This window comes from Nematolebias whitei, chromosome 17, assembly GCF_014905685.2.
Source record: "Nematolebias whitei isolate Nwh7 chromosome 17, NemWhi1, whole genome shotgun sequence".
NCBI lineage: Eukaryota > Metazoa > Chordata > Actinopteri > Cyprinodontiformes > Rivulidae > Nematolebias > Nematolebias whitei.
Window position 1 is genome coordinate 13,383,600 of NC_056514.1, and position 12,557 is coordinate 13,396,156.

At 41.9% G+C, this 12,557-nt stretch overlaps 1 protein-coding gene across 1 annotated transcript in view; it reads right to left on the reverse strand.

Moving 5' to 3' along the window:
• Nucleotides 1-12,557, reverse strand: part of dnah9 (dynein, axonemal, heavy chain 9) — a 428,033-nt gene that overhangs the window by 133,636 nt on the left and 281,840 nt on the right. Inside the window, exon 64 of the mRNA XM_037691599.1 lies at nucleotides 1,958-2,122. Coding sequence (XP_037547527.1) covers nucleotides 1,958-2,122 — 165 coding nt within the window. The remainder of the gene's footprint in view (nucleotides 1-1,957; nucleotides 2,123-12,557) is intronic.

The window sequence follows — 12,557 nt, forward strand, 5'->3', positions numbered from 1 at the left end:
GTACCTCCTGTATATCTGTGTGTACTTCCTGTATATCTGTGTGTACTCCCTGTATATCTGTGTAACCTGTCCTGAAAATCTATCCTTGCAAGTAAAAACCATTAAAAATCTTCTCCTGTTGTCGAGTGTGGCTCCTTTATGTAAGTGAGATAAAGCGAGAATATTTTTCTCCAAAAAAGAGCTCACAGTATGCCTTAGGGGAGAAGTCTCACCTACTACCACACCAAATTTGAACTCAGTATCTGTAAAACTAACAGTTATAGCCACTTTTATGTTTTATAATGTTAGTGGCTGCTGACCATTTTGAACTGGGTTGCCTCCAAATGTTAACTAGTTGTAGATAGGGCTGCAACAACGAATCGATACAATCGATAAAAATCGATGATTAAAGTGTTGGCAACGAATTTCATTATCAATTTGTTGTGTCGCGTAATTATGCGTCTTTCATGGTGCTGCGGAGCCGTTTTGTTCACCTGCAGTGCATTGTCAATGCTGACTGACTGAATAAAGTAAAAAAAACAACTCTGCAGCGTGACTTGAACAGAGCGAGGAGGGAGGCAGAAGCAGAGCAGAGCCTGTTTTCAAAGGAAATTAAATACATTTTACAAATGACCGACGCAGAGAAAACTGTTCGACCCAAGTCCTCCAAAGTGTGGGAGCGCTTCACAAAGATAAAAACTGCGCAACATGCAGCTTTGAAAATTGGCGACACGACACGGGAGAACCACGGAGGTGAAACGTAAACATGTCGGAGTCACGAGGAGGAAGAAGGAGCTAAACAGCAGTCTTACTCCCAACTCATGTGTTGCAGGTGAGTCTCTACAATTTAACACATTGTTCTGTTTCCAAGTGAGAAAACGTAACGTCAGTCTGTCTAGTAGATGAAGCTGTTTGTTTGTTTGTTTGCTGATTAAGGGCAGTGATAGAGAACGTGTGTTACTTTTTATTTTATTTAATTGGTACAAGCAGTGTTTAAATGTGATTTATAAATAAATCTAACCCAAAGATAATAATTTAATGATTAAGCTTCAATTTTTAATTTGCTGGCAAAGTCTGAAGACACTGCAGGTATGGCAGGATGAATTGCATTTAAACGGGAATTAAAGTAATTTAATATTTACAGCAACTCAAGAAATGCCTTGTTTCACTTCCTTTTTCTAACAGGAAGTAAAACTCACTCATGGGCACACATATTATTGTCCTTATATGTTTGGGGAGCAGTTCAAGAAAGATTTAAATGTTGTGTCATATGTTTAGTATTTGTTCAAGCAGTCTACAATGTGATTCAATAATTATACTCCAATCTGTACACAGACTGCTGGTAGTTTGGTTCCCAACAACCAGACTGATTTTCACCTCTGTTAGTGGGGTTCTGTGAAAGCTATGAACAGGTAATATCTTACTTACTAGATAACTGATTGTTGTTATTTCTGATCAGATCAACGAGCCAAGACCAAAGTGAACTGGTCTCAAAACTTTTCTCATGGTTCATGCCAACTCAATTTTACAACATTTTTCACTGCCTTTATTTCACAATAAATGGCTATTTACATCTTTATTATTATTATTATTATTTTTTTTATTTTTTTTTGCCAACGCTCAATGTTAGTAGCAACTAGCTGTAGCACTTTGAATGGAGCTTGGGACACTTTCTGCAGTTCTACCATGTTTCTGCTGTAATAAATGCATGATGTAAAACTGATCTCAATGTCACAGTATATAAAGTAGTACTTTCCTGAACCATCATGAAATATTTGAGACTGGAGTCGTTTTAGAATGACATTATTCCACTTTGGACTTTGCTTGGACTAATGGTTATTGTGTCAATAAGATCTCCAAACAGAGTTCAGTGACAGAGCTATCTAACAGGTAAGATCTAAATTGTTCATAACCGTTGATCAACGTTATCAATAAGAAATTATAAATTGTCATTTATCTTAAAAAAATGGAACTGGACCTTTTCTTCTATCTCAGCAGCGGTGCGTTTGGTGATCTCCAGATTTTCCACTAGCTTGATGTCTCCGAGAAAGTTTCCTGAAGCGGAGGACAGACGGGAGAGCAGGTTGTCCTCCAGGGTCTTCAGAGTGATCTTAAAACCATTCTGCTCCTTGGTCAGGTCAGACTAAGAGACAAGGAGACAATGTGTAAAAGTATCAGTACATCAAACAGTTTCAGACACCCAACCTGAGGCCAGGGGAGACACGGCGGGTGGGATAACCTGAGGAAACATACCATAGGGTACCATAAATGCAAAAATTATCAAAAACAGAGGCAGCACAGTGGAACAATTGGTAGAGCTGCCGCCTCTAAGTGAGAAGGTTGCTGGATCAAATCCTGGCTGGGGACCTTTCTGGCTGGAGTTTGCATGTTCTCTCCATGTGTGGGTTTTCTCAGGGCACTCTGGTTTCCTCCCACAGACCAAAAACATGCATGTTAGACTGATTGGTAACTCTAAATTGTCCCTAAGTGAGAGTGAGAGTGAGAGTGAGAGTGAGAGTGAGAGTGAGAGAGAGAGAGAGAGAGAGATAGAGAGAGAGAGAGAGAGAGAGAATGAATGAATGAATGAATGAATGATTGTTTGTCTTGTATGTCTCTATGTGTCCCTGTGATGAACTGGAGACCTGTCAAGGATGTCCCTGTGATGGACTGGAGACCTGTCCAGGTGTCCCTGTGATGGACTGGAAACCTGTCAAGGTTGTCCCTGTGATGGACTGGACACCCGTCCAGGTGTCCCTGTGATGGACTGGACACCTGTCCAGGGTGTCCATGTGATGGACTGGAGATCTGTCCAGATGTTCCTGTGATGGACTGGAGACCTGTCCAGATGTTCATGTGATGGACAGGACACCTGTCCTGGGTGTCCTCCACCTCTCGCACAGTGACTTCTGGATATGGACACCAGTGACCCCCACAACCCAAAAAGGAAGAAGCAGGTGCAGATAATGGATGGATGTATGGATAGATGGATGATCAAAATGATCTACATTGACTTTTTCCACACATAAAATGAGCCCTCTGTAATAGATTAATTTTCTTTCAGTTGCTAACACCAAGCCTCTGCAGAGCAAGAGGTTGTTGATTTGAGCATGAAGAAAATAAAGGAGGTTTGATGGAGAAAATGTGCACACAAGAACCCACCTACCACCACTAACATGAATTCATCTGCTGTGAAACATTAGTTTTAATTAAGAACAAAAACTGAGTTTTACTTAAAACTCCTTCAAACTGATTAGTGCTTCCCCTTCTCTTAAAAAGCTAAAACTCGACAGTTATTTCTCGCTTTGTTCTTAAAATGTGTCTAAAAAAAACTTGGAACTTTTTCCTACAGCCTTGTCTTTGATAAAACAAAGTTATCAGGACCGGGTAACTCTGTACTGTTTCCTTCTGCTTTGTCCTTCATTTTTGTCTGTAGCAGCTGCTTCGTTCTGCTTGATAATGACTTCAATGAAGTTCAACAGAACCTGCTGTGACCCAGGAGGTTGGACTGGTGCTGAGATCTGCTGAAATGGAGATTTTTTTTTTTTTTTCTCCCCAAAACGTGATTGCTGACAGACTGCAACAAAACACAAATCCAAGAGCTTCCTATAATGTGAATGTGCTTGAAGCTAAACCCCCACCCTTAATATAGACATTTGCAGATGGAAAAGGGGGATTAGACCAGTTTGCCTTTTTTGTTTTTGCACTGGTGGGCATTTGCGGTCCTTATACCTACCTACATTTACCACGTCTTTGTCAGCTCTTTCTTTAGAGTTGGTGCATTCTCAGCTCAATGGGGACTGCTGCGTGACGTGATGGGATTTGACTGCTTCATACATAAGCATCCATTGATTGGCTCAGCAAGTTTCAAAAGCTTTTCTGCACCTGCAACTTTTCTAATCTGTTTTAGTATTACTAGCAAGATGAAAAACTACATTGAGAAACCCATGGCACAGAGGTCCCCTGATCCTCATCGTGGCCCACTGTCCAGCAAGTTTTAGCTGTTCCCAGCTTTAACACGCCTGATTCAAATAACTGAGTTATCTACTCAGAATGTCATCAAGTTAATTACTGCTCATTCATTTTACTCAGGTGTGTTGAAGCAGAAAAGCACCTGGCCATGAAGATCAGTGGGACCCAAGTGAATTTCATTATAAAGTAGGTACAAAGAGAGCAGAGATGAATATATCTGTTGAGGTGGGCAACAAGATAATGTGCAGGGCCAGGAATACAGTTTTACAAGATGGAACACAAATGTAGGCCTTGATTTTGGAAAAGAAAATGGCTGCAAGACAATGATACCTGGTCTACACCACTCAAAATTCAGTGCAACTATAAATTTAAATATTTTCTCACAATTCTGAGTCTTCGAAGCAACACTGTTGATGTAATCATTTCAGCCTCTGTCTGATTGTAATTGATTTGCTTTGAGTGTATATTTTCTTAATCTTTACTCCTAGTGAGGATCTTGTGCTGCTTGTCCTGTTGGACCACACAGCCGCCTTTGACACCATCGACCATGAGATCCTCATTGCTAGGTTGGAGCAGTGGGTGGGTGTCACAGGATCAGCCCTCAATTGATTCAGATCTTACCTCGCTGACAGATCCTTTTGTGTCTCCATCAAGGATTTTAGTTCCGCAGAGGCAGAGCTTAAATGGGGGGTTCCGCAGGGGTCCATCCTGGGTCCCCTCTTATTCTCTTTATACCTGCTGCCGCTTGGTGCTATTTTCCAGAAACACAACATGCCCTTCCACTTCTATGCCGATGACTGTCAAATTTATTTCCCCCTAAGACACAATGGTACATGCTCTATTCAACCGCTGCTCAACTGCCTGGCTGACATCAGGGACTGTATGGCTTTAAATTTCTTGAGTTTCAATGAAAAGAAGTCTGAAGTCATGTTGTTCCATCCCTCCAACACGATCACAAACCACTGTATCGACCTCTCCGCTCTAACCCTGTCAGAAAAACAAAGAGTCACTAATCTGGGCATGATAATGGACCCTTCCCTTAAGCTTAACAATCATGTAAACATGATTGTTAAATCATGCGTCTTCCAACTGAGGCGGCTGTCTAAACTGAAGCCCATATTGTCCAAAAATAACCTGGAGACAGTAATACATGCATTCATTACATCTAGGCTTGATTACTGCAATTCGCTGTTTGGTATCAGTCAGACCTCCATTGCAAGACTACAACTGGTCCAGAATGCAGCAGCCCGATTTTTAACCAGTACAGGCAAAAAAGAGCACATTACACCAGTTTTGGCCTCACTGCACTGGTTACTGGTTCACTTTCGAATCCGGTTCAAAATACTCATGTATGTCTACAAATCACTGAACAGTGTCGCCCCCCCCCCCCCCCATCTCTCTGATCTGCTACAACCGTATGTCCCACCACGCTCCCTGAGGTCAGCGGACCAGTTGCCCCTCACAGTTCCAGGAACTCGTCTTAAGCGCAGAGGTGACAGGGCCTTCTCTGTAGCAGGACCAAGACTCTGGAATGAGTTACCTCTGTTTGTCAGACAGGCCCCCTCCCTCTCAGTTTTCAAGTCCCGTTTAAAAACTCACTACTATTCAGTAGCTTTCAACACCAGATGATCTGTGTTTTGATCCTGTATGCTCCACACTGGTTTGTCATCATTTTCTGCATCATTTTTATGTCTATATTCTGATTTACCTCATTTTGTATTTTGATTTGTGTGTTACCTGTTGTTTTGTCTGTACAGCACTTTGGTTGGCCTTGTAGCTGTTTTAAGTGCTTTATAAATAAAGTGGTATGGTATGGTATGCTCACTTCCATTCTGGACCTGTCATTCTGTATCTGTTCCTCCTTCCTGCCCTCTGAAACTCAGCTGGTTGAAGCAGATGGCCGCTTGTCCTGAGCCTTGTTCTGCTGGATGTTTCTTCCTCATGAGGGAGTTTTTCCTTTCCACTGTCTCCTTTGTGCTTGCTCATGATGGGAGACTGAGACAGAATGAAGACTCAACACAATCTGTTGGCTACCCTGCCTTAGATTAAAAATATAAACTGTATATATTTTGGCTGCTCCCTCCTTCAGGGTTTGCCACAATGAACTAACTCGCACGAAGACTTGGCAAGTGTTTTGAAGCCGGATGCCCTTCCTGATGCAACCACAGATCACTGAGCTACCACAGCCCTCTGTGTGGAGCAAAGAGCTGCCATCTAGGTCACCCAGTGGAGCAGATGGTGGGGGTTAAGGGCCTTGCTCAAGGGCCCAGAGTGGGCAAACAAGAGTGGACATAGGTGTGGGTGCTTCACCTTTCCCACCCACATTGTGATGTTGTCAGTCCAGGGCATTGAGCTTACGACCTTTCAATTATAGGCCCACCTTCTCTAACCTATGTACCAACACTCCCCTTACCATACATTAGATAAATAATGTTACTAATTGACCTTAATGTTCTTGTTCAGTGCTCTGAGATAACTTCATTTGTCACTTGGTGCTATAGAAATAAACTGAATTGAATTGAATGGATTTGAACGTCATGTTATTCATTACACTCAATTGAACAGTACCTTGTTCAACATGCCCCTATGGAATTAAAAGGAAGATTATATTTTTTTTTGTTTTTTTTTAGAATAAAGTGGGATGTGTCCTTGCAGCTAAGCAGAAGCAATCACCGAGGGTTTGGTGGACAGAGTCAACTGTGACCTTCTCCATGTATACACTCATTGCTCTTGAGGGTAAAATCTCTCCACACTAAAACATTCCCAACTGGAAACAGTAATGAGTCAGTTTTTAACGATTAGCTTTCCTCTGGCACATTGTACTTGTAATTACCCTTGCTCGGGGAAAAACAAACAATTAACCAGTCAGCAGAACACCCTAATTGGTATTAAAATGAGATATTACATCTATCATTTTTTGGGCAAATGATTACCGAGTGCCATGACGCAGGCCTATTAAGGTAATTTGGGAAGTAGAGCATTTTACTTCTCATTAATGAAGAAGGTCTTGGTAAAAGCTGTGTTGCAGCAAACACATATAAAATGTAAAGGCCTAGTACTCCTTGAAGAATTGTAGATTGCTGTTTCATGCCAGAGTTTTAAAAATCATGTTGAGAAATGAAAAAAATTGTGGTCAAACCTTGAAGTTAATATGCTTAATCTTGTACAATATGTTGTCAATAACTCAGATACAACCATAATGTTCTGGAAAACTCACAAACAACAACAAAAAAAATCATTATGTGTTTTCTTATGTCAGTTGGCTGTGGTGGCCATCTTGAAAGAAGTTGGCTCTAAACATTTGTCCGTTGGAGATGTACATCCAACGCTTGTTTCTTGGGAGTTTTATTAAAGTAGCTACTTCTTTTAGGCAGCACGGTGGCTCAGTTGGTAGAGCTGCCGCCTCTCAAATTGATTCAAATCCCAGCCCGGGATCTTTCTGGGTGAAGTTTGCATGTTCTCTTCGTGCTGCATGGGTTTTCTGCGGGAGTCCCAGTTTCCTCCCACAGACTAAAAACATGCATGTTAGGCTGATTGGTAACTCTAAATTGTCTCTAGGTTTGAGTGAGAGAATGAATGGTCGTTTGTCTTTTTTTGTCTATGTGTCCCTGTGATGAACTGGAGACCTGTCCAGATGTCCTTGTGATGGACTGGAGACCTGTCCAGGGTGTACCTCACCTCTCACACAGTGACTGCTGGACATGGGTACCGGTGACCCCCCGGGACCCAAAAAGGAAGAAGCGGGTAAAGATAATGAATGAATGGATGGATGGATGACATTTTCTTGTGGTCCATAATATATTTTGCTAACAGACAGGGAGAATTTTAATCAAAGATTTTGACAGCATTTTAGCTCTCAGAATATGTGTTGAGAATCAGTCATGGCTTCTACTACAACACAACTTTTTTTTTTTTTTTTGGGGGGGGGGGGGGGTGTTTTGTGTGTTTCTCGAGTGAAACTGCAGATTTTCTGCTGCGGATCGGCCGTTCATCTACACAATAACAGGCTCATTCTCTCTGAAACCAAAGGTTTCTGAATTCTGGTCTCACAGTGGAGATTTTTTGAGGCAACCCCCTGCGTCCCACGTGCATACTATATGTGTCTGCAGTCAAAAGCTTTTCTTTAACAAGTTACAATAAACGTCAGAAAGCAGAAACGTTTTGTGCCGCTCACCCTTTTTCATGTAGCAGAAATACCATTGAAACCCCAGGTTCAATGAGACGTTAATTTATTCACCAGTTTAGACGAATCAGATAGTGCAGACGCTGCATATCCAATGCATAAAGCCAAGACTGGTGCCAGGGTTGCCAGATAAATTTCAAACTTTTTTTACTCTCTTCTTTATTGTGTACAGGTTCACCAAACACAACACATGCCTCATCTTGCCCAGATGGCCACGTTCAGTCAAGCGGCAGCTTCAGGCTCTCGGTGAACTCAATCTTTTTATGTTCCTGTTGCTTTTGTTTTAACTTTATATTTTTGCACCTACAATGCACATCCATGGTACCGGTATGACCGCGACACACTTGTGAAGTTTTCTGTGTCACTGCCTTGCCATTGTGGTTCAGTCTTTCCAGACTCAGACCTGTCATGGCGGCTGTCTCCATGATCCTCCATCTGCCTGTACTGACCGAACTATACAGACTCATTCAGTTCCACAGGGAAACCTTGAATGTTCTCCATCTGCCAGACCTGGTTCTGAAGGGTTGACTGGGAGAGTAGCTGCCGCGGTCATTATTACTATCAAGTTGCTGCTGGGACCTGCTAACTAGACTTCCTTAGGCTGCTAAGATCCTCCGTCTGCCTGCATGGACCAAACTCTACAAACTTACTTTGTTTTGCTGGGGAAGCTTGGATGTTCTCTGTCTGCCAGACCCAGTTCTAGTGGGCAGTCTGGGAGGCAGCTGCTGCGGTCCTTATTATCATCATGCTGCTGACAGGGCCTGCTAACTAGACCTGCTAACGCTGCTAACAAGATCACACTGCTAACCGAACCACACCACTAACTGCCATGGTGCCAACAGGACCATGTTGCTTAAAGAAACCTCACTGTTATCAGAACCACTCTGCGAATAGGACCATGCTCCTGTATATTTATTTATTTTTCAATTTTGGTCCCTTGTTTTTGTATTTTTGTTGCATGCTTTGAATAAATCCCAGTTTATGTTAGATTTGGGGCTCAGAGCCCGACTCCACTCGCATTAAGCGTGTAAATTATAGCCGAACAGAAAATTGTGCTGCTGTTGTTCAGTGTATTGGTTTGCACTATTAGTGACTGGCATATATCTTAGATTTTTAGCATACCGTTGGGGATTCGTTTAGCGTATATCTAGTTTATATCTTAGATCCTTATTTACTATTTCTTTTTACACTTCATATTTTGCTTTTGTTGGATGTAACTGGGACCCTGTGTACACAATTTCATTCCACCTCATGTACCATGTGATGCGAATAACAATAACGAATCTTGAATCTTACAACATCCTCATTTAACAAGAGAGTTCGGGTCCAAATACAATAATTTAAAAGCAACAGTACTGTAGTTTTTTTTCTTATTTGGCAACCATAAAGGCATGTAAACTACAGCTTTTCTGTGTAAACCTGGTCATTTATGTCAGTGAATGCAGCTATTTTAAATGAGGTTGTCTCTAAATGTTAACCATTTGTTGACTACACAAAAAAGATAAATCAGATCTGGACAGATTCTTCTTAGTTGAAACGCTTCATCTTTCATCTGAGATACTTTATCAGTCTGAGGCCTGCCACCATCTCTGTCGTATAAATACAGTAGCACATTTTCAATGTGGACTTCCAGAAACTAGCTATTCACATTTAAAAGGGGGCCATCAGTCTAACAATCCATAGTCAGTGCATAACAATGGATCGTCAGTGGCCTGATGGCCACTTGCTATTCATTGAAATAGCCAAAATTGTTAAAAAAATATCATGATTCATTTGTTGGCTATCATCTAAAAATGACTTTATGTAAGTTTAAATAAAAGTATATAAATATACTGTCTATTTTGGAGTAATAGCTCCCCGGTGGAAACTCTACGAGCTGCCACTGAGTATGTCCATGAATCCTTTGAGTAACATCCATCCATCCATCCATTATCTTTACCCGCTTTTTCCATTTTGGGTCACGGGGGGTCGCCGGTGCCCATGTCCAGCAATCACTGTGCGAGAGGCGGGGTACACCCTGGACAGGTCTCCAGTCCATCACAGGGACACACAGAGACAAACGAGACAAACAACCATTCACTCTCTCACTCACACCTAGAGACAATTTAGAGTTATCAATCAGTCTAACATGCATGTTTTTGGTCTGTGGGAGGAAACTGGAGTACCCACAGAAAACCCACGCATGCACAGAGAGAACATGCAAACTCCACCCAGAAAGGCACCCGGACCGGAATTTGAACCAGGGACCTGCTCGCTGAGAGGCAGCAGCTCTACCAGTTGTGCCACCGTGCTGCCCAGACGTTAAACAGATGTGGCTAAAATGTTATTGCTTGGGGACAGGTATTAAAACATCTAGTCTGCACATGCACACAGCTCGAACAGGAAGTTAAATTGGTAAATGCTTGGAGCCTGACCCCACCCAGCTTGACTTTTTGAGCTCCTTAGCTTGTCTTTGGCGCCTTCACCCAACAATCATCTTATGGCTCAGTAGCAATGCTAACCTCATTAAAGCTACAATGGCGCAGAATGATTCTGAAGAATAGAAACAGGTCCAACCAATCTGCCCTCTTTTATCAGTGCTATGATTGTTATCTATCTGAGTTATTTACTGACAACAAAGAGCTGCTCAGCTTTTCGTTTTACAGCCCATATTTTAACACAAGAGGGGGTTGGGTTTTTTCAGTCCCCATCAGCTCTTCAAAGTTTCTCTGTTAATTAAAATGATAAGCGAGTTCCAGATTCCATTTTTTTTCTTAGTGAAATGTTTATCAAACAAGCATCATTAAGTCACATTTCACTCCGCTAGATTTTGCTGAAAAGGCAGAAGGCTTTAAATATCGTTCTGCCCCCTTTTCATTAAGTGAATAAAAAAAAGAAAAGCTGATTAGTCCATGAATGAAAACCTGCTTTCCAGAAGGGCCGAAGGCAAACAAGAACATCCAAGAAACATCAAATCGTCTTCAGAGAAAATCTGCCAGACTCGTTTACAGTTTTCCTATAATATATTCCGCTCTAATCTCTTTGTGATGCTGCCGTTAGCCACTTGTTACAACCAAGAAGAGGAATTCTGACTTTCCTTCCCCTCCTTAACTAACAAGAGCTGCATTTCAGGAAAAGAGAAAGTGTGTCAATGTGTTGACTAATTGCTGCAGTACTGTAGCGCCATCGGCCAATCCGTTTCAAACTTCTGACATGAAAAGAGAAAAAAACATGGTGCTTCGTTAGACACTGCAGCACTGATCAAGAGAAAATTCACTTAATTATAAACATTTACATTCAGTGAACTGTGGAAACTAACTATGTGTTGCTCATTAGTTCTCATACAAATCCCAACAACCTGCAGTGTTGTACACTACGTAATGATCCTGCCATTAACGGGCCATCCTTAAAAGAGCCGTTTTTGTAAATATGTAAAAGTTATTTTATTGTTTTAGCTTTGCATCCATAGAATTAGCTTTTAATAAATCCCCAAATTGTATTTTTTTTAAACATGTTGTAGACTGAAAAAAACCCAACAACCTTGAAATAGTACATTTCCATGTAGACAGCCAAAATGAAACTTTTTGAAAACTAATTCAATTGCTTTTTTCACCAATCCAATTTAAAGATGTGGGGGCATCCTTTCATCCCTGTTTTGTTGTTGTTGTTTTTGTTGTTTGTTACATTGGACACCCAATGAGCAAGCTTTTTGCACATGTTCCAGGCCTTGTTTCCTACTTTGGAGTATATTTAACCACCTGGAGCAGAAAAACTCTTACGTCCGTATGCTCTTTGTGGACTTCACATCCGCCTTCAACACCATGATCCCCCAAACCCTGATGGACAAACTATCCACACTAGGACTAAGCCCCTCCATCTGCAACTGGGTACTAGACTTTTTAACAAACAGACCACAGTTAGTGAGGATCCACAACCTCTCCTCCTCCACCATAACCCTCAGCACTGGCTCTCCTCAGGGATGTGTGTTGAGCCCCCTCCTGTTTACTCTGCTCACGTATGATTGTGCAGCTACCCATCCAGACTGTCACATTGTAAAGTTTGCAGATGATACAGCGGTGGTGGGATGCATCACAAACAACGATGAGTCCAGCTACAGGCAAGAGGTGGAACACCTGGAGAGCTGGTGCAAAGAGAATAACCTTCACATCAATGTGAAGAAGACAAAGGAGATGATTGTGGACTTCAGAAGGAACAAAAACATCTACACCCCCCTGAACATAAGAGGATCTGCGGTGGAAGTGGTCTCCAGCTACAAGTACTTGGGTGTACACATGAATGACAACCTCAGCTGGAGCAACAACACCACCAGCCTGATCAAGAAAGCTCATCAGAGACTCTACTTCCTCAGACGGCTGAGGCGAGCTGGTCTGGGAAGCTCAGTCCTCACCTCCTTCTACAGGTGTGCAGTGGAGAGCATCCTGTGCTC